This window comes from Lytechinus pictus, chromosome 4, assembly GCF_037042905.1.
Source record: "Lytechinus pictus isolate F3 Inbred chromosome 4, Lp3.0, whole genome shotgun sequence".
NCBI classification, from domain to species: Eukaryota; Metazoa; Echinodermata; class Echinoidea; order Temnopleuroida; family Toxopneustidae; genus Lytechinus; species Lytechinus pictus.
The window spans coordinates 2,189,162-2,212,922 of NC_087248.1; the positions used below are offsets into that span (position 1 = coordinate 2,189,162).

Here is a 23,761-nt window from a genome sequence, read left to right on the forward strand (position 1 = left end):
AATGTTTGAGGTTGATACCAAAAGATTCTTAAAATTTTAATTGACATGTCTTGCACTCGAGAGAGAAGTCCATATCTTTCAAGTGATGTCTTTAATACTCGTATCTTTGATGATCGAATAAACTGATGTCAAGAATTCTGACGTTTTCTGCTTGCAAGTTTTATACGCAAGACTACGATAAAATTTTCATTGAACATAGGTCTGTTTGTAATTTGTTTTATGTTTTTCTGCATTCATGCATTATCTAAAACTTTTCAAAATAATACATAATACCAAGAAAGTCTAAAAGAAAATTTACACCTTAAAATTACCAATTTAATGAGAAAGGTCATCATAATATGGATTCTGCCATGGAATTAGCAACTAGATAATCGGTACCTCAAAATTGCTATTATTACCAAACACAAAATAAATACAGAAATACAATAAAAATGTTAGGCCATTCTTATATTGATTTATCTTAAAGGGTGTGAATTTTACTGAAGCTCTTGAAGGTTACGACATCATTCATTGCAGTCATACCTTATGCCACATAAAAATGGTATCAAATTGTTTGAGAGAATATACTCTTTCCGGACTTTTACACATTTAGTGTTCATGATGAGTTTTCTTATTAAACTTTCAATTTTAGAGGTGTAAAGTTTTCTTTTACCCACTTGGTATATGTATTAAGGTAATCAAACATCTTACAATTTGTCTACGACCCGATTTTGGAATAAAAAGGCATTAAAATTTGATGCAAATATTGTGACATGGAACATCCTACTGTGCAACGTTGTAAATAATTGCATGAATACTCATATTCAAATCTGTGACAATTCTACCATCCTTATTAGAATAAAGGAGAATTGAATATCTACATGTCTAGTTGTGATGACGGCATAGCAATTGTAAAGTTGGCTATGATTTGGCTTTACTCCAAAATAAAGGCCTGCAAAATCCAAAATTATCACATTAGTTTTCTTATAGTTCAAGGAAACCAAAACCCAAGAAGAGAAACAATCTTATTGGAAAGAGTAAAATAAGAGGAACAATTTAAAACAAGTTTCATCAAAATCGGTTGTGAAATAAGCAAGTTATGGACGGTCAAAAGGTCTTGTTGTACTTTCTATGGGGATCATGAAATTGGCAAACATGCTTCAAAATGGCTGATTTTGTGGACAACTTTCCATTCGTTTTGTACACAATTTTTCAGATTTTCCCCATTTTCTTTCAAATTGCATCTTGCCTCATTCGGAGCATAATATGTCATGGGAAAATATAATTCAAACCACATATGTCAAGTTCAGGAGGGTGAAATATGTAAAATAAAGGGGAAAATCTGTGTACAAAACAAATTGAGGGTTGTCCACAAAATCAGCCATTTTAAAGCAAGTTTGCCAATTTGAGGATCCCCATAGAAAGTACAAGACTTTTTAAACGTCCATAACTTGCCTATTTCATTACCGATTTTTTATGAAACTTGTCTTTAATTTTTCCTCTTGTTTTACTCTTTCCAATGGAGATTGCTTTTCTTCTTGGGTTTTGGTTTCCTTTAATTCAAACCTCAAATAAAGATTTGAACAGGCAAAATGCAATAAACATTAGATCTTGGAACATAGTCCAGGATAGAAGGGGTCGAACCTTGTTTTTTTATATATACAATGTTTTTTTATGGTTTCTTGTCAATTCGAGGGTGCTGATTCCGAATCTGAATGATGCCACTCGTGTAACCTTGAGCATTTTCTGCAAATTGGCAAAATCCAATATGGCCGCCAAAATATTCAAATTACCCATGAAAATCATAAAATTGTCCACACATTGGTTTTAAAGTACATGCAATTGTGCTGCCGGAGTGAAATAATATCTGAAAAAATGATTTTTGTCAAAATATTTATATTCTTGATATCAAAATGGCCGCCATCATAGACCCCTGTACAATATGAATGGGGAAAATTAATTTTTACAAAATTGAGCACTGAAATGCAAGTAATTATGATCTATGAGTGAAGCAATGTCTGTAAACATGATTGCTAACGATATATATCATTTGTTATGTCAGTTATGTGATAAATCCTGTATTTTGATATTCAAAATGGCCTTCAAAAGCCCTAACACTATTATGTACAATGTGAATGGTGACACAAAAAAATCACAAGAGTGAGCACTAAAATGCATTTTGTTGAGATAAACGAGTGGAATACTGACTAAAAACATTATTGTTAACGAAATTTATTATTTAACATGCCATGTATGTGATAAACCCTGTATTTTGATATTTAATTTAATATGACCGCCAAAGGCCCTAAAATTATGATCTACGATGTGAGAGAGGACAAAAACAATCACAAGGTGAGCACTAAAACGGAATCTTTTGTGGTAAATTAGTGGAATACTGTCTTCAAATATAATTTGCAACGAAATATATTATTCGGGTTTCATATTTGTGTTAAATATTGTATTTTGACTTTCAAAATGGCCGCCAAAAGACATTGACTGTATTATGTACAATCGATATGGGAAACCAATTTTCACATGAGTCAGCACCATAACATGCATATAATTGTGATTTAAGAGTAAAATATTGTCTGAAAACATAATTCCTAACAAGATATACCATTCATTCTGCCAGGTAGGTGATAAATAGTGTATTTTGAAAGATAAACTGGCCGCTACAGGCCCTAACGGTAGGCCTATTATGTACTTTGTGAATGGGAACATATAATTTTAACCGAATTTGGCTTTGCTTGACTAAATGGTGTTGCATGTATGAGTGAAATATCGTCTGAAAATATGATTTTTGTAACAAATAGATTATTTCTTATGTTATTTAGGTGATAAATGCTATATTTAAATTTCAAAATGGCTGCAATATGTTTCTTTGTGGAAATTATCTTTCCCCATTCAAATTTTACATATTAAGATAAGGGACTATGGCGGCCATTTTTCATTTTTAAAAGGCTGCATTCATCACCTTTATGACACAAGCTATGATATATTTCGTTAGAAATCATTGGGTTTAGACAATACTTAACACTTACATCAAAATTAAGCCATTTTCATATTAAAAATTTTGTCAAAATTATCTGTCCCCAGTTACAATGTACATACTACTTTGGGCTATGACAGCAATTTTGAATTTCAAAGTAAGGCCTTTATTACCTTCTCAACCATTATGTGATGTATTTAGTCAGAAATCATGTTCAAGACCAAATTTTACCTATACATCACATAGTTACGTGCGTTTTTGGTTCTCATTCTGGTGATGATTAGTTTCCCTATACGCATATTACAGAATTTGTAGGGGCTTGTGCGGCCGTTTTGAAAGTCAAAATACAGTATTTATCACCTATGGGAGAGGAAATGTTATATTTCATTAAAAAAATCACGTTTTCAAACAATATTTTCCTTATACAACAGAATTATATGGATTTCATAGTCAGGCAAATCCTAATTCTTTCAAAAGTATTTGTCCCCATTTACATTGTAGATAATACTGTAAGGGCCCATAGGGGCCATTTTGAATTTTACAATACAGCATTTATCTCATGCATGAAAAATGAAATGATATGTTTCGCCAGAAATCATGTGTTTAGACAATATTTCACTCGTATAGATTACAATTACATTCATTTTATTGTTTTTACTCTTAAGAAAATTAGTTTCTCCATTCGCTTTGTTCATAATACAGATAGGGCCTATGGCAGCCATTTTGAATGTCAACATGCAGCATAATTACCGAAATTGCAAGGGAAATGATATGTTTCGTTAGAAATTCTTGTTGTCAGACAGTGTTACACCAATATTTCGCAGTTATTGGCATTATAAAGTCAAACAAATTCAAAGGTTGTGAAAATTATTTGTCCCCTTTTATATATTTTACACAGTATAAGGGGTCTATGACAGCCATTTTGAATATCATAATACAGCATTTATCACATCAGATAGTATACAAATGATATAGTTTTGTTAATAGTCATGTTTTCAGACAGTAGTCCACTCGCAGGTCACAATCACATGCAATATTAGTGCTCTTGTTTGAAAAAATATTTTCCCCATTCATATTCTACATAATAAAGTATACAGGGGTTATGGCGGCCATTTTGAATATCAATAAAATAAATATTTTGTCAAATATCGCTTTTCCAATTGGTATTTCACTTCTGCACAACAACTACATGCATTTTATAGCTAATGTGTTGGCAATTTTATGATTTTCATGGGTAATTTGCATATTTTGGCGGCCATATTGGATTTTGCCAATTTGCGGAAAATGCTCAAGGTTACAAGAGTGGCATCATTCAGATTCGGAATCAGCACCCTCGAATAGACAAGAAACCATAAAAAAACATTGTATACTGTAGAAGCTGTTATTTTCGCGTACAGAATTTTTCGCGAATCGCGGGGGTCCCGACATTTTCGCGGGTTGTTAAATTCGCGATCGGAAGATGAAGAAAACATTTCCACAGCATTTAAAAGAAGTAAAACTAGTGCAAATCACGTGCAAATCTCTACTCCTCAAAGTACCCATGCTGATGTGTCTTTTGTACATAAATATGTCCCTGTAAAAACAGTTACAAACTGTGGAAAAAGGTGGTTTAAATTTCAATTTTTTACCTTTAGATCTGAAAATTCATCATGCCACAGTTTGATCTGTAATTTATAGGGTTAAGCAATCTTTAGAATTTGTGTTTTGTTCTATCAATTTTTCAAAAAGTTGGTAAAAGTGCAAAAATGTGGAATTTTGTGAACAGAATCTTCACCTGTAAAAGCTCTGGTCATGTGACTTATGAATATTAATGAGTATGCAAATACTAGTAGCTGCCAATACGTGTGTATAGAGTCAATCAGATGACAATAATATCAAATTATTTCATGGAAAATACATTTTAATATTACAGTGAGTGTATAGATATTGATAAAATAATGTTAGAAAATACTTTAGGCTCTGATTTTGTTTGAGAAATTAAAAAAAGTGAAATTCTAGCTAACTTTTTGAATCACTAACTGTACTTTCTAAGCCTTATTTTTTGTACATATAGAGGTGCATATCACCATTTTCTCACTACACAGTATGTTTTCAATAGCAAAGCTTTGCTGTTGGGGACATTGGCACTAAGAAGTGTGTCAATATTTTCGCGTGTTGTTAAATTCGCGGCCGATCGGCAATTCGCGAAATCCGCGAAAATAAAACCCCCGCGAAAATTACAGCTTATACAGTATCTAAAAAAACAAGGTTCGACCCCTTGTCTATGGGGCCTATCCTGGACTAACAGTGATACGGGGCGTGGAGGCCTTTACAATGGCTGGTTTCAATCTCATTGAGCTGGTCACTCTGTTTGAATAGTGTTTTAGTATACAAACGATGCACACATGTGAGTCCATCGGTAGGTTTTGTGAGCATAAGGTAATTATATGGAACTGTTTAAACAGACTAGGTTTCATAGTTACTGCATGCTCACTAGCATTGGCGGCGGAAGCAAAAAAGAATTAGGGGGGTCCACCTGAAATTTAGTGATGGACACAGGTAAAAAATTTGACAAGCAAAAACTAAAAACTTAGGGGGGGACCGTCCCCCCACCTCAAATTTAGGGGGGGGGACCTGTCCCCCCCGCTTCCGCCGCCTATGCTCACTAGTCCTTCCAATGCACAAACAAACCTGTGTATCATTTGTTTTAGAGAAATAGTGGAATTTTTGGCGAAAATTCAATTTTTTTTTACAACCATGCATAAGTAATTACTGGACGCATGGCAAATTTACCGGATGCAGGGCTGGCCATGCGTCGGTAATTACTTATGCATGGTACCCATTCTAAAATAAACCCTGCTGAAGGTGGCATACCTTCCATTGAGTTGATTTCAATAAAAAGTGAAAATCAAACAAGAATAACACCAAAATTATCAATATGAGATGTAGACAAGACTATGGGTGATTTAAGTTCAGTGTTACCCTTTTGGTGTTGGGAGTTTAGTCAATTTTTACTTGATACTTGATGTAGCAATCCCTTTGACAGCTCATACAGTTAGCTATACTGGGATGATGAATAAAGTGAGCCACTGGAAGGAGTGTCATGAAGTTCAGAAGTGGTGATGGATAGACATAGCAATTTACATTAAAACATGCTATGCCGAGTGCAAGTAAAAACCAAGCTTTTGATTTTAAATCATTCAGGAGCATAGCACCAAACATAATGAACTAAGATGGTCCCAACAAAAAGTCACTCACTGGGTGTTGAGATGTCATTTTTGTGATCTGGATTGTGAATAGGTTTAGGAGCAAGGAAATGCAATCCAAACTCTACTTCAAACACCAACACCAACACTGGACTAAAAATCACCCATTTTCTATGGCATTAGACATGGTCAGCTACATGGCCTCAGTTGCATTAAACTTTTTACCAGAGAAACTCAGATCATATTTTGCAAGAGTTTTTTTTTCTTCCTGTGTTAAAGTCAATGGCAAAAACCAGAGTTGTCAAGATTAATCAGTAATATTATGCAACCAGCACCACTAGGTACTAGACGGTAGTTTTTCGTTCAATTGATTCATGCAACACTTATTATGTACAATGTCTTTTGCTTGCACATAGATGTGAAACAGAATGAAACAAAATTAAATGAAATTAAATTAGATATGATAGGTTAGTGAAATGCAGTCTACAAGAACAACAATTCAACTGACTCATATGTTCATGCAAATATTTCACAATAAATCCTCTGGCAAGGACTATTCTTTATGAAAAATCTGCACATAAACCTTAACCTCAACCCCAACATTATTCTGAACCAGTTTTCTGAGGTTGCCTCATAACGATGGCCCTAATTGAATTCCCACTTGGTGAGCTAAAAGGTAAAAGCATTTATCATCATCACCAGGTACCTTGAAGAGGATGTTAATCCTTTTGTCCTCTGGATCTTTGCTTTCTAGCAATCATGTTTCCTTAGTGATCAGGTACAAACCATCACCATCACTGTCCAAAACCTTATCATAAACCCCATCACAATCCTAACCTTATTCATAAATCTTCAGCAGAATTAGAGCAGGATCAATAATCGCTGGAGTAAACACACGGATCACCCACAAAGAGCGTTGCAATAACAAGGTAAAGGTGTACTTCCCAGTTCAAAGCCGGTGCTCATGGAAGTTGGGACAAATATTCGTCTCCGAGTAAAGACATGCAAGATTTGTATTCTGAATGTGTTGCAAACTGCATAACCATGGTAATGGCATGGGGCGGGGGTATTAATCACCTTCAGTGATATTTCATCATCACAATCATAATCATCAAAAGCAGCAGCAGCACATGAGAAGCAGTTGTCGCTATGATTTTCATACCAAGAAGCTATATGCAACATAACTTTGTTCAGGTTGGTAGAGGAATATCAATCGTCATCTTCCTCTTCAGCTCTGATGGTGATACCATCTGATAACATAAAACATGCAGAAGGTATCCATAGAAAATTATAAGGGAAATACATTGGTAAACTTATATGTATTCTGAAAATTGAATATGCTGAAAATTATCAACACAGATAAGCAGACGAGGGCACACACTTGGAGAAAAGACTATCTGTCAGAATGTCTTGCATAAGGAGCTGTTTATTGCAGCAAATTAAACCATCTTAGATCTACTATCAGAATCTCATGGCGAATAACATTCATTCATACATTTGAATAAATTGGTGGTCATTCTGTTAGGTTCTGTTAGATTGATTACATGATCCTTACTACACATAGAAATATCCATTAAAGCTGTAATGGAAAATGGACAGGCATGATAGGAAATGGTGGAATGAGAGGCTGCGGCAAGCGGAAGATATCATGGAAAGATAAAGTAAAGGAATAAAATGTTTGGTAGATCAGTCTACAACCATTAGCAGCCAGCCCTTGTCCTCTGCAACATTTCTACATCAAGGCTTGAAATTTGCATGATTGTACACATTATATGGAGGTCCTTGGTTAACGATTCAATCCTGAATAGAACTCATTATTTGGATGGTGGAATGAAGTGAAATAGACAAGGAACTTTTGAAAATGAAAGATAGCAAGAGGAAAATGAAAGGCAAGAAATTGAAGATGAGAGTAGAGTAATTTTCATGAGATGAGATGAAATCCTTAAAATTAATGAAAAGCAAATGAGATGTGATGGTCTGGAGGAAGAGAGAGGCCCATCTCCACTGACTTCACAAACACATATATTCTGACTTATCTTCTGCCATGCTACACAATGAATAAGCCTTTATCCTTCACTAAAGCATAGGTCATTGTACTATAAGGAAATATAATTTTTCATTACTGGTCTGTCGACTCTGCTCATGTGGTTGAAATTTAATCATCCTACTATCCCTGATAAATTTAAACAACAGAGTAGCATCAGAGAAAATTGACTGAAATTATAAATACATATTATTACATACCCTTAGAAATTCTTGGTATGATATAGTGCCAGGATGTTCACCTCTGACCTTCTGCAATGCACCAATCACAGCCTCTGTTATCTGGTCATCCATCAATGCAGGGGTAAACATGCCTTTGTATAGACTGAAGAGCTGCTCAAATCCGAGAAGTCCCTCTTTGTTTACGTCCAGCGCATCAAAAAGGGCTATCATTGCAAGGTGAAAAAAAGAATATGATTATTCATTTTAAGTAGAGACTGTAAGTCATTGTAAATCAATGTTCATTTTTTATTTCAAGATTATGTATATCATTTTTTTTCTGACCAATGAGAGCTAAAAAGAAGGGAGAATGAGCAGGTGAAAACAAGGAGAATTTATATTATACTTTGAAAATTATGTTACAGGACAAGTCCACCCCAACAAAAAGTTGATTTGAATAAAAATATAAAAATCCAACAAGTATAACACTGAAAATTTCATCAAAATCAGATGTAAATAAGAAAGTTATGACATTTTAAAGTTTTGCTTAATTTCACAAAACAGTTTTATGCACATCCTGGTCGGTGTGCAAATGAGAAGACTGATGACGTCATCCACTCACTATTTCTTTTGTATTTTATTATATGAAATAGGGAATATTCTATTTTTCTCCTCATTGTCGAGTGAAACAACGATCAATTCCTCCCTGAACATGTGGAATGAGCATTGATCAATACTATATGATTCAGTCAAGTTGGTCCTTATTGCCAAATCTATAAAAAATGAAATATTGTATAATTCAAACAATAAAAAACAAAAGAAATAGTGAGTGAGGGACATCATCAACTGTTTCATTGAGTTGTACATCATTATTTTATGAAAAATAAGCAAAACTTTAAAATGTCGTAACTTTCTCATTTTACATCCAATTTTGATGACATTTTCAGCGTTTTGCAAGTTTAATTTTTCTCTATTCATTCAGATCAACATTTTTCTGGGGTGGACTTAAGCTTAAAATAAAAAATGAACTAAAATGCAAACGTCTTTTTTAAAAACCAGCTTACAGGACATGCAATTTACCTTTGCTTTTCTCACGATAATCTGCTTTCTTGCACAACACTGACAAAGACATGAGAAACCCCTCTGGTTGAATGGTACGGTCTGGTCCAGTGGCATGCTTCATAGCCACTCTCCTTGCTAGCTCATTGCCAGCAAAGATGTAGAGGGAGAGAAAAGATTCCACGGGGATGCCATCCTCGCCATTGGGGGAGGGATCCAGTTTGGCATAAGTCTTCAGCAGAAATTTGATCTCCCTCTCGTCAACTACAGATTAGACAGATGAAGAAGAACAAAATTTAAGAGTTAGTAATGTCAAATGATCTTCAACAAACAGTAACAAACATAAACAGGTTATTGGAATGATCAAATTCTCATACAAATTCAAGTAGTTCCAATTCTAAAAGATGAATTATTGCATCTAGCTATGCACTTTTTCGTCTTAACTTGTAACATTTTAGATTTAGCTCCACCCCCCCCCCTTCTCTTTTCCTTGTGTCCAAACTAAAAATAAAAAGCATAAAATGAAGATAAAAGTTTGGAGTTCAAAATTCTAAAGAACACAAGTTTCAATATTCATACTTTGAAAATCACCTGGAAGTTGGAATCCTTTAAAAAATCAATATGATTTCATTTAAAAAACCCCACAATATTCTTGCCAATAAGTAAGTCAGCCATTGAGTTGCCTTTCTTTAAAGAGAAATATTTAATTTCAACAGTCATACAGTTATCAATTAATGATAGATAAGTATCAGCATCAGAAATTAAAAAACAGTTTTGTCTGTTTTTTAGTGGATTATTTGTTCCCAATTTGAAGATTGTTTTAATATAAATTCAACTATCAAAATAAAACTTGGTCTGAATGTTAAATAACATTTTATCATTTCGGGGAAGAAACAATGAAATGCAAATCTTGTGTTTTGTTGCATGACATCATGACAATATTTAACTCATTTTATATTTCTTCAAACCTATTACACTTTTCTTGTTTATTTTGTAACTTACAATGTGACTGCTCTTCAATATCTTCAAGCTTTTCTGGTGTGAGAATAGAATCTGAATTGCCCTGCAATGCAAAAACATTGTATTGAATTAATAGTACGTGAGGTAACTTCATTTCCGACATTTCTACGCTATCGATTTAATTTTTAAACAAGAATTCATTAAAAAATGAGAAAAATATTATGGAAAGACGGGGGAGACTTTCCCAATGTTACGCCGCCATCTTGTTTCTCATTGTTCTTCGCCAACGTTACGGACGCTTGTTTGACTATGAAATCGATAGCGTAGAAATGTCGGAAATGAAGTTGTATCCCATTTTTAGGGCCAGATCTTTTAAGTTTTAGAAGGAAAGTAGAAATCTCGGGGGCAAAAGTTTCAGGTTTTTTGGTGATACACGCAGATGAATGGGATGCAATCCCTGGCTTCTTGGAGAGTAAGCATATGTTAGTTAATGAACTTTACTCTCTAGAAGCCTCCTGGCTACTGCCTCTGGACCAGGGTGGGTAGAACAACGAAAAGACAAAACAGCATTTCTACTAAAAAGCATCACTTTAATGTAAAAACATTGCTCAAAACTTACCATAAAATTTCCTAAATAGAGAAAAATAAGGCTTAAATGCTCCATAAAATGTGTCTGGAAATGCATACAGCATTTTGGCCCATCCCCATAGGCTATACTGTATGGGCTAGTGGCTGAAAATAGGCATTTTTAAGTCTTTATGCTGACCTAGAGCTAGACTGTTTGAGCCTCTGTGAGGAGCCAACCCATGGAAACATGTCTCATTTAATGATAGATAATTATCAACTTTTGAAGGTGTTGCTAGTAAATGCTACATTCAATTACATTGTTCACTCAAAATATAGAATGAAAATTTGAGGCAAATTCACCCATTGACTTTTTACACATGTCTACAGCACAAATCTGGTGCCATTGGCATTTAGTATATGGCAAGATCCCCCAAGTCTGCGCAGTCCCCCTTGTCTGCGCACACGCGTATTTTTACGATTCTAGTAAAATAAGATACGCAACGAACACAGACTTTACACATGCAACAGATATTCATTTTAAAAATCTGACTCAAAATGGTGGGAAAATAGTGAATTTAGGGCATTTCATGTGACGACCTCAAAATGCAGCCTTTCTCATCAAAATCCCAGAATCGTGTGCAAAGTGAATGGGTGCGCAGACATGGGGTACCATTTTTTTTTCAATCTGAAAATGACTGCCCAAGGTTTTTTTCCAAAAAATTCCTATTATTACTAGATCTATTTGTATTTCTTTCAAATTTTTATGGGAATTTGGTACACTTACTCATAATAATATAAGGAACATTATTAACTGAAAGAAATATTGTGAAATAAAAAGAAATTCATGTTAAATCTTAACTCTAATTGTTAGGTGCGCAGACTTGGGAACCACCATCATATATATACTAACCTCGCAATACGTGTGAGTGTTGCCCACCCTTGACTGAGTGCACTAGGCCCTACACCTAGCCTGGAGGCTTCTGGGGAGTAAAAGTCATCTACTATACGTAGGCTTACTCCCCATGAAGCCTGGGATTGATATCCATACCTGCCTGTGCAGGAGAGGAATTCCCACGCCAAAACTAAACCTAAATCACAAATTTTCCGTTTTGTTTTGCGCCTAAACTAACGTACATGGGCCAAAACACTATTTACCCCCAATTTTTAATAAAATTCCTAATTATGAAATAAATAGTAGTAAGTAAATTTTAAAAATTAAGAGCACAAGTGTTCACTGACCGGTACCCAGTCTGTTTACGTCGCCATTTTGGAGTCTTTTGTTATCGATACCTAGATACCACACGCGAGTAGAGCTGCAACTTAGATTTTAAAAATACTTGCATCGGCCGATAAATATCACGAATCGTAAAATATTTGTTTCGGTCGATAAATATCATTATTTTATATTTATCGACCGAAACAAATATTTTTTAGTTTCGGCGTGGGAATTCCTCTCCTGCACAGGCAGGTAAGGATATCAATCCCAGGCTTCATCACTTGTTCACTGCAACCACCCTGCCTGTGGGGAATCTACAGGTAGGACTATGGCATGCCGATGCTGTACAGAGCACACACTTTAAAAAATCATGAAAATATCATTTTTGTGACCAAAATTACTAATTTCCATAGTTGCAATTTATTTTACATAAGTAACTTGGGAATAATTTTTGTATTCACTAGACTCTAGAGCGCTCAAAAACTTGAATTTGGGGCATATTTTTGTGTACGCCCTCTATTGGTGGAAAATAATATGGCAAGAAAATTTTCATTTTTTTATCTCCATTTTTAATTAAAGGAGAACTATATTAATTATGAATATGGTCTTATTATATGTCAATGGAAAGGTAATGATGTGGGGATTATCAGTGGGTCATTAAAAAATAACGAAAATAATACATAAGGTGAAAATCGCCGATTAAAAAACGCTCAAAATGCCTCTCCGAAATATGCCTCGCATCGGTCTCTGAATTGACTTGAATTTGATGACGTCACTTTCTGTACGACATGCGTGATTGGCTCTCCCACGTGAAGCTCCACTTGCATGCAAAACATGTTGCGAGGGTACGTTTTCTCCACACTGTCACTGAATACTTCGATCACGAAATGAAAGAAAACCCAGAATTTTATCTAGATTTGGATTTTCAAATTGATGATTTTGAAGATGAAGAGAATGATGATGAAATGAACAACAAAGTGACGTAGTTGGAGGTAAATTGGGGAATTACGCCGATGATGATGAGTCAGACAATTCAACTTGCAACACGATCACATGCCGATTCGCTACCTAACTCATGCAGCTGCTAAGTGCTAGCTACACCGCGCGGGCCAAATTGAATTCATGAAAATGAATTACCACACTGTCCAGACAGAGTCTCTTACCTCTGTGACTATGAAGAAGGAAAATAATGATAAAACTGTACTTACAAACAAGTGAATGTAATCCGAACCTGAAGGCAACTCAACGAATAGCAGCAAACGATATGCACCGACGATAAACTTCATGTGGCTGGGATAGATTGTCACTCGTTCTGTTAGATGTAATTTTTATCTCATTAATTTGACAAAATTACGAAACTCGGGGAATTATTTATCTATATAAAAATATAGTAACATCTCGTATTATTTTTTAAATTACGATAAAACCTTTTAAAAGCTCGTATATGTGATCGTAATCAAAATCACAAACATGCCGTATTGCTTGCTCGCCTTGGCTGAGAGAGTAGATCTATGCACGTGTTGCACAGCTCTCAATCAAGCTACGCATGTTGGGGATCTTTTACATCTAATTTCAATTTACCTCAACGTTTTCCTTCAAAAAACGTTTTATCGTAATTTAAAAATTATACGAGATGTTACTATATTTTTATATAGATGAATAATTCCCCGAGTTTTGTAATTTTGTCAAATTAATGAGATAAAAATTACATCTAACAGAACGAGTGACAATCTATCCCAGCCACATGAAGTTTATCATCGGTGCATATCGTCTGCTGCTATTCGTTGAGTTGATTTGCCTTCAGGTTCGGATTACATTCACTTATTTGTAAGTACAGTTTTATCATTATTTTCCTTCTTCATAGTCACAGAAGTAAGAGACTCTGTCTGGACAGTGTGGCAAGTCATTTTCGTGAATTCAATTTGGCATGCGCGGTGTAGCTAGCACTTAGCAGCTGCATGAGTTGGTAGCGAATCGGCATGTGATCGTGTAGACAGGAATAACCGTAGTTTCTGGGGATTTATTCAACAATTTCTGACATTTTACTGTAATCTCCATTTACCGACGGTAGGGTGTACGTGTGGGCTCGCATGTGTTCTCATTCCCTCCCTTTTGTCAATTCACAGTCCAAAGTTTGATGTAATTTTACACATCGAATTTACAATCTAAGGATGTATAAATAACAAACTTTTAAAACTTCATGTTTTAACATTTAAATACTTTAAACGATATAGATGAAAAAGGCATGAAAAATATACTTTACCGATGTTTAATTGGGTTGAACACGATAAAAATGGTCAAAATGGCAGCCAAACTATAAATATTTACAAACGAACGTCAACAATCACGAATGTGATATCGATATTGCTTTCGATATTATACGATCTGCTCCAGATGCGAACGAAACCGAAGATAAACGATACTAGTTACACTAGCACTAGTACTAGTTATAATCGCGATATATCAATTCGAGACATTAAGTTAATACGATAATGACGTCATTCAAGATGGCAACTTGCAAGAAAAACCGTCAGGTCAGGTGAAAATGTCTTAGATGACAGATTTCTCAATCATCCAGAGGATTTTTTTCAATAACTCCGGCCCAAGGTATGCAATTACTTAATTTATTTATATTTCCCTGATAATGGAAACCATGAAACTTTCAATTTTGCTTAAAAAACAGTTTTAAATCGCGATCTATAAAACGCTAGTTCACTATACGTTGGCTGTAGGTACGGGGCCCCATCCCCTTCAGTCTATGTATGGTGAGTGGAGCCAACGTAGTTCAGCGGAACAACCAAAATACAGAGACTGAAGCTTTTGGTCTAGTGATCGTGTTGCAAGTTGAATTGTCCAACTCCTCATCATCGATTCTCCCAATTTACCCCCAACTACGTCACTTTGTTGTTCACTTCATCATCATTCTCTTCATCTTCAAAATCATCAATTTGAAAATCCAAATCTAGATAAAATTCTCGGTTTTCTTTCATTTCGTGATCGAAGTATTCAGTGACAATGTGGAGAAAACGTACCCTCGCAACAGGTTTTGCATGCAAGTGGAGCTTCATGTGGGAGAGCCAATCACGCCTCTCGTACAGAAAGTGACGTCATAAAAAATCCCCAATTTCGCGGACGTAATTCTGCGTGTTTGAAGCATTCAGAGAGAGAACTTTAAACTCTCAATTAAGGACGTTCCACAGTTAAAGTGAAATCCATGTCATTTTCACCAAACTTTGCACATAGATACTTTAGAACCTTAATATTCGAAATATGCAAAAATTAACATAGGTCCATGTGCTTGATTTTTTGCTATAGAGCTTCAAAGTTCACCCAAATTGATGTTCTTAAGAATTGCGCATTCAAAAGAATTTGGCATTTTTAGACCGCCCAAGATTACTACAATGAGTTTAAACCTCCATTACTCAGTCAAAATACATGAAAAAGTCATCAAATTTCGCAAGAGAGTTCATAATTGTATCGTTAGAATGGAGAATCTATTAATAGTGCTATTTGTTTGCAATTTTAAGTTTAACAGCACTGTCAGTTCTTAAAAATGGCGTAAAAGATAACAAAATCCCAATCTAAAAAATGTAAAATTTCAGTAACAAACTACAAACGTACAATAAATGCTGCACTTTATTAAAAATCCATGTCATTTTCACCAAAATTTGCAGAGTTGTAGAGGAAGGTATACCTAAGAGGTACAAACATTAAAAAATAGGGGTTCATGTGCTTGTTTTTAAACTATCAGCATTTTTATTAGAGCAAATGCGCTTTTTAAAACACCAAAAATGGGCCGAATGCTTAGTATCTATGTGAAGAACAAATCAAAACCACTCTACCATTTATTCAAACTCGGGGTAATATTCGTGATTCTTGGCAGCACTGCAGAGTAAAGTATTTTGAAATTGTAGAGAATATTTTTTTGAATGGTCCATGGAATAATTCAATTTTTTAGCTTCATGAAATAACGCATCGGATCTGCAGTTTAAGTGCAGAAGATGAGAAAAATCAGCTCATACCCGCAGCTAATTAATCACCTGTTCATCCATTGTGACGTCAGCGCGCAGAGTGTAAACTATGCGCAGATCATAATGCGCACAAATATAACTGTGGAACGTCCTTAACTGAGTTCCATCGGTCTCCATGATAAATTGTGTACACCATCGTGTTCCCCTTATTTTCTCCTTTGATTTGATATATGGTTCTCCATTTTTACAATTTTCAATATATTTCTCCTTTAAGAAAAAAATAATTTAAAGAATCAAATTTACTTAAGCCGTTAAGGGCCAAATTGTATGACGAGGCAGCGTAGCTCAGTCGGTTAGAGCGCATGTTTCGGATAAGATCGTAGATCTCAACGTGAGGGGTTCGAGTCCCGCTCATGCCGAAACGCGTCTAACAAAAAAAGTCTGATGCTATAGCGTTGTGTGTTAGCGTGCCTCACCACTGTATTCAGTGCAGGTGTGAATACAGTTGGAAAACACTCCGTCCATCGGAAAGGACGCAAATGTTGGTCCCGTGTATAGGAGAGCTGGTACAACCTATGCACGTTAAAACCAATACACTATTCGTCAAAGAGTAGGGTGTTCACCCGGTGTATTGCACCTGCCGGTCCCGGCAAAATCCAGGTCAAGTACCCGATGCGTTTATGCCCAGAAGGGCCCTGCATCGTATACATCCAGATCCAGATCCAGACGAATAGGCCTAGGTGTAATGGAAACTGTCAGTGTAAAAAAATCAAGCATTTGTGACTTTGTCCCAAAGAAAAAGAGAAAATAAGCCAAACATTGCTATCCTTATTTTGCCACACATGGAGATATAACTGAGAACAAGGTTATATCATAACCTTGTTCATTGAATGAGTGGGCTTCATGGGGAGTAAGCCTACGTTACGTAGATGACTTTTACTCCCCAGAAGCCTCCAGGCTACCTACACCAAAATGAGTATGTGGGAAACATGTTAATGTTTGCGCCAAGGCATTTATTTCACAAGTAATTTTGCAGATATTTGTACATTTTCTTACCATTTTCAAGCCAGCATACCTTGGCACACACAAAGCCAATCTAGGGACAAGGATCTATTTGATAATAAAATGTTGATCACATCGTCTGAATCATTTCATACTTGAATATCATATCGGACGGAGGGCCAGGCAAAACTTAAACTAAAGGCTTCCTTGGTTGTCAACGTAACAGCATTTGAGGGCGTTCTCCCAGGGCGGCGAGTATCTCGCTTTAATCTATGATCTAGGCCTACTCTACTCTTCCATCTTAAAATACTAGTACATGTCCAGTCCACAGCCCTTTAATCTTTGAGTAACTTTTCATCTATTCTACCCCATTACCCCAGTGCTCCTCATAGGCGGCGGAAGCGGGGGGATGGGGGGGGCGTGTCCCCCCCCCCCCTAAATTTTAGGTGGGGGACGATCCCCCCTTAATTTGTGGTTGATAACTTTTTTTTTTTTGCTTGTCAAAAAGTTGTGTGCTGGTCCCCCCTAAAATTTGTGGCTTCCGCAGCCAATGGTGCTCCTAATAATTATAACAGTTATCTCACACACAAAAAAAACGAGTGAAAATTTTGACCTTTTTCGAATGAAAATCTAATTTGGTGAATTTTCCAAAATATTTAGAAAATATTTTCATGTTTCTCAATTTCTTTCTTTCCGTTTCCTTCTTTTTCTCCCTTTATTTTCCTTTTTGTTCATACTCGTAAAACTTTTTTTGCCGAGGGGACGGGGATTCCAATGCCCCCGAAAGGCCGCCAAGGCCAATGCTTTCAGAATAATAAGCCTATGCAGGGGCCGCGGAACCGGGGGGGCTGGGGGGGGGGGGCTTCAGCCCCCCATTTTTTTTCCAAAACTGTGTACAAAAACGTAAAAATGACCATATGATTGTGATTTTTAGCATGGTCAGCCCCCCCCCCCCACTTTGAAAACCGTTCCGCGGCCCCTGCTATGTATAGGCCTTTAAAAAAAAGCACGTTTCATGCATACTTGAATTTTTTTTTCTAGTTTCCATTCCTCTTTCCCTCTATCTTCTCGTCTGCTGAATCCATAGTTTGCCTATTATTATCTTCATTATGTTCATCAAGTAAGAAGATTAGTTTCCTAGACAGGAAATCAACTTAGGATGATCCTTGAAAACGGCTTTAGTTTCATCATTTCTTATGAACCCCGCCCTCGCCCACCTTTCAAATTTCCACTTCCTCACTCTCTTCTCCATCTTCTATCCCCTTCCCCTTTTCTCCTTTTAATATCGTACGTACCGTAGTAACAGTGCTTTACAGCCAATCAGAGGACAAGTCCACTCCAACAAAAAGTTTATTTGAATAAAAGAGAAAAATCCAACAAGCATAATGCTGACAATTTAATCAGAGTCGGATGTAAAATAAGAAAGTTTTGACATTTTAAAGCTTCGCGTATTTTTCACAAAATAGTTAGTCACATGCAAATGAGAGAATCGTTGATGTCCCTCACTCACTATTTCTTTTGTTTTTTATTGTTTTAATTCTACAATATTTCAATTTTTACAGATTTGACAATAAGGACCAACTCGACTGAACCATATGAATGTTAAACAATGGTAATTCCACATGTTTAGTGAGAAATAAAACTTTGTTTCACAGGACAATAAGGAGAAAATTAGAATATTTCCTATTTCTTATGATAAAATACAAAAGAAAAAGTGAGTGAGTGATGTCATCAGTTTCCACATTTGCATACCGACCGGAATGTGCATATAACTATTGTGTGAAATTAAGCAAAACTTAAAAATATCATAAATTTCTCATTTTACATCAGATTTTGATGAAATTTTCAGTGTTATGCTTGTTGGATTTTTCTCTTTTTATTCAAATCAATTTTTTGTTGGGATGGACTTGTCCTTTAAATAATGGAAGTTGTTACATCTTAAAACTTTTCGGATAACTACTGTTTACCCATGACCTGTCGGGTATTTTGATTAAAGATTCGGTTATTGCTCCCCTCCCCCGCCCCCTTCAACACTGAAAAAGAAGAAGAAACAATATAGCAATATCATAAAAATAAAAGGCGATCCCGGGACGATCCAAGGGTTAAACATTTACAGAAATCAATGCAACTCATAAATGTCGTTGAAAATTCCATTAACAAAAAAAGGGATTTTTGTGGCATTTAATTACTACTCTTTTGTAATTATAAGAACTAACAATGAAAAAATCGAAAGCATTGAAATTACCTGAATATACACAAATAAACCACTGTTCATCTTTCTTATAAAATGCGTTAATGCTTCCAAGATTTGACTGCTTGCCATTTAATAGAAGATTATCAGCAGAGGCCCATTTCACAATAAAATATCAATTAGCAATAAAGCTACTCATTCAATTTGAATAGTATTCTAGTATTCTTATTATAAAAAGTCTTTATGAAACGGAACATACAGGCCCGATTAAAATATAATGATCATTATAATAGTTATTAATGGATTAAGTCACATTCAAGAAGTTTTTTTTTATTCATTAGATTTGTGATCATGAAACGTGAACATAAAAAATAAATATTCATAAAAAATGTGCAAATATCCACCTGTTAAAATGATGAAATCGAAATATACAAAGCGTTGCCCATAATAAATATTTAAAAAAAGTGTTGTCCATTTATTTCCCCAATGTAAAAAAAACAATCTTTCGGAATGGTCGCGCGTTAAAAATTCATGGTATTTTCCTCCATTCATCATGTTCATGGCCAATTATCATCAAAAGACAATTTGATGTAATAATGTTATATTATGTGGAGGATATAGACCTGTCAAAAGTCAGTAGATTATACATGTTATACGTTTTCTTCAGTGGTTCAATGTGATACAGGCGCCACACCGCTATACGGCTTCACACATTGGACGCAGGCACACGGTAACGAACCCGTCGATGCACTCCACGGTTTGTCCACACCCGATATCTTAACTCTATCGACGACATCGGACGTACGAGGATCAAGTGATGGTTGATGATGACGGTCAGATTGATGTTGGAGGTGAAGATGATGATGAGCAGGAGGTGCATTGCGAGGGTGATTGAGGTGATGGTTATTTGCTAGGTCGAAGCTTAGCGGCAGCAACGCTGACGGTCTCAGCGGTAGACTCGACTTGGAAGACGATGAAAGCGACAATGGCCCCATCGATGATGCTGACGATGTCCTCGAGTCATACAACTGGCGTTTCAATGGGTTAGTTGAAATCCTATGATTCTTTAAGTGAGGCGATGTTGGTGAAAGTTTAGACATCGATGGTTGTGTCGGTAAAACGCGTTTGAAAGGAGATGAATGTTCATTACGAGGAAGTGAGCTCAACGTCGGCATCGACACTCGGTTCACGAAGGAATCCGATGATGGTGTCTCGTTATGACTTTCCTTACCAGGAATCATTACAGATGGAGGCTTTGGAGCTTGATAGCTTAATCCAGGTCTATTATCTTTCGGATATAGTTTTAGAGAAGAAAGTGGAGAAGTCGAAGTCGGTATCGTGGTGGTGTTGGCGGGATGAACAGGGCGATGGTGTTCAGGATAATCTCGTGTAAGATGCGGAGCTGCGACATCGCGGATCTCATGCCGGTGTGGTTGATGTCCAGGCTGACTAAATGATGGCAGTGTTCGACCGCGGCCCCGATAGACATCATTCACGAGCTGCCTCATTTCCTCCATATTATTACGTAACATCAAGATATAATTCTTTGCCAAGAGTAAGGTTGACATCTTTGAGAGTTTCCTGACCGAGGGTCCCTGGGCGTAAGGCATGACCTCCCGTAAACCATCCAATGCCTTGTTCAAATCATGCATCCTCTTTCGCTCTCGACTATTGATCTTTAACCTCAGGGTTTGCTGGTCTTCGTTTGACATCATCTCGACCTCGTCAACCCCTGACGTCATTCCAACCCCATCCATCATCAAACTCGACAAACCTCGGCTTTGGAGTTCGTTCAGTCTTTCTTCCGTCATTGCTCTCAGGTTTCCGGTCGGATTGTGGTCGTCGGCCCCTATTCGTAATCCATCGTCGTCGTCGGCACCATCATCAGGAGACGTTTTGCAATAGGATGATTTCGAGTAGAATGAATCGAAGATCGAGTTCACAGACATGCTGTCGTCACTGAGTTCCGCTCCCGAATCAGAGATAGGTGATGACAAGTCTCTCACCATCTTCTTCCCAGTCGATTATTAGAATCGCCGAAAACTGGCCTTCTATCTTGTAAGTCTACAGGTATAATTATCGTAACTCTTTGTAGAGTTAAGTATGAATAGTGACAGTCACAACAGAGAAAATGATTGGAATTCTGATGATTTTCGAAGTTCAAATGAGGCTCAACTACCAGCTCTAAAACCAGACTGAAATGGCAGACGTCCATCCAAGAGGGGTAGCGAGGATCGAATGAGGTGGGAATGAGGATGATATAAGATTTTAATGACCCCGCCTTTGCAGGCAGTCGCGTGCCACCGATTCGATGCAATAGGCCTTTCCACTACCCCACCTCCACCATCGTCATATTCTTCACTTATCACATCCCCTTCAACCACCACGTCACTACCACTTTTCCACGTCTGCATTTCTCCATCATTCTTTCCCCCTTCTCTCCCCCCCCCCCTGTCTCCCCCTCCCACTCCATCTCTCTCCCCTTCTCTCTCCCCCTCTCTCTCTCACCTCCCTTTTCCACCCCTTCTCTTCTTTTTCATAATCCGCACTCCTCCGTGATTCGCCCATCTAAAAGCATGATAAGGGTGGAGTCTCTAAACAATGGAAGGCGGACGGCATCCGGCCATGACGCCTCGACCACCAGGTCGCACGTGCCACTCGCGTGCCATCCAGTATGGCATTTTAAATCTCGATTGAAGTTTTTTTCTTAAAGGTTTCATTAAGTTTTTAAACTCTATTCAATCAATATTTATATAATTGCTACAGATTTTAAGTCTGTGATAATAATAATAATAATAGGCATTTATATAGCGCCATCAATCTAGAAATATTCTAGTCCGAGGCGCGTTGTTATTATTATTACCCCGGCCTTAGCATAAAAACATAAAGTTTACGACACGTTTAAATTTATGATTTAGTTTTTTAATCATTCAAAGCGTTTCTTAGTCTGGGCTGGAGAGTCAATAATATCACAATTATTTACGTGTTACTGATTGGCATTCCAAACTAGGATACATAGACCTACATTCTCCTTTAATTGTTTAACAGTAAAACTGAATAGTGAAATTGACAATAACTGATCAAGCAAATTATATAGAATCAGACAGAAAATATGACCAAGGAGCACTAGCGTACCCACGGGGGGGGGCAGAGGGGGCAGTCTGTCCCCCCTGACGAGCCACAACCCATGCAAAGGACGTATCCCTGCCCCCCCCTGAGGAGCTTGAAAGACCTTTTTGCCCCCCCCCCCCTGACGAGCTTGAAGACCTTTATTGCCCCCCTGACGAGCTTGAAGCTCTTTTTTTTTTTTTTTTTTTTTTTTGCTTGTCAAATTTTTTTTGGGTACGAAATCCTTCATTTTTGATTGAAGACCTTTTTTTTTTTTTTTTTTTTTTTGCTTGTCAAATTTTTTGGCGGACGGTCTTGCCCCCCCTGTGAAAAATCCTAGGTACGCCACTGCCAAGGAGGTTGTTTTTACCATGGATAGTAGGACCCATGTTTTAACACTGATGATCACTATGACCATGGATCCTACTAGAACAGGATACATGCTATGACGGGTACAAAATAGTTTATATTGATTGATTTATAAATCTTCTTGGTTACTAGTTGTTCTCTGTGTTAAGTTTTAATCATAAAGATACATTCTTAAATCTCAAAGGATAACAATTGAAGCCTTTAAGGTTTAAATATATCCCCAATGATTGGCTGGTCATTTATTTCATATACCATGAAATTTAGAGGTTTACAACTAAACATGTCCTAACCAATTCGCTGTAAATTTCATTTTTTTCTTTTCTTTTCAGTTCAATTTGGGCATATGGTGATCACTGATGGGTTGGCTTAATGAATCACGTGTCGTCATCATCGTCCAAATCTTCGGGACAACCGGCGCGGCAACCACGACCAATTACGATTCAGGAGACGCATGCCCGCCATATTTTAAGCATTATCGGTAGGGACAAAATACTGACAGTTTTAAGTTACTAGCAGGCCCTAGCAGGTCTCCTTGATTTTAATATCATCCGACCCGCGTCGTATGTATATTAGGAAACGGCACAAACGTCAAAGCCCAGCAGACGGCATATCGTGTTGAAAGGAGCTGGGTTGTTCATAGCTTACAAATCGACAGAATTTGAATTTTTAAAAGGATGTTCTAAACGGATTTAAAAAGGGTATTTCATTTTGAAAACGGCACTTTCCTACGGGGAATTTTTGGGTCAAGTGCCCCCTGCCCCCCTCCCCGGTTCCGCCGCCCCAAGTAGATAGCTCGGTATAATTTCCTAACATACAGCTATCCGCAGTTACCGTTTGGTTTATCTCCTGAATATATTCATGGTACCAAGGAGTAACTCCTTGATGGTACTTATCATGGTATTACCTCTCCGAAGACCAATCACTTTGATTGAAAACGGCCTATCATCATCATTATCATCCTCA

General features: G+C 36.8%; 1 protein-coding gene across 1 annotated transcript; it reads right to left on the minus strand.

Annotated features, from left to right (window-relative positions):
* Positions 1-5,105: 5,105 nt before the first annotated feature.
* LOC129259713 (calcineurin subunit B type 1-like) lies at positions 5,106-17,357 on the minus strand. The gene is made up of 5 exons (XM_064098066.1): positions 17,185-17,357; positions 10,417-10,477; positions 9,436-9,678; positions 8,398-8,582; positions 5,106-7,403 (listed from the first exon to the last, which is right to left on the minus strand). Exons 1-5 carry the CDS (start codon positions 17,185-17,187, stop codon positions 7,344-7,346), a joined length of 552 nt encoding a protein of 183 aa, XP_063954136.1. The 5' UTR covers positions 17,188-17,357; the 3' UTR covers positions 5,106-7,343.
* Between the last annotated feature and the right edge of the window lie 6,404 nt (positions 17,358-23,761).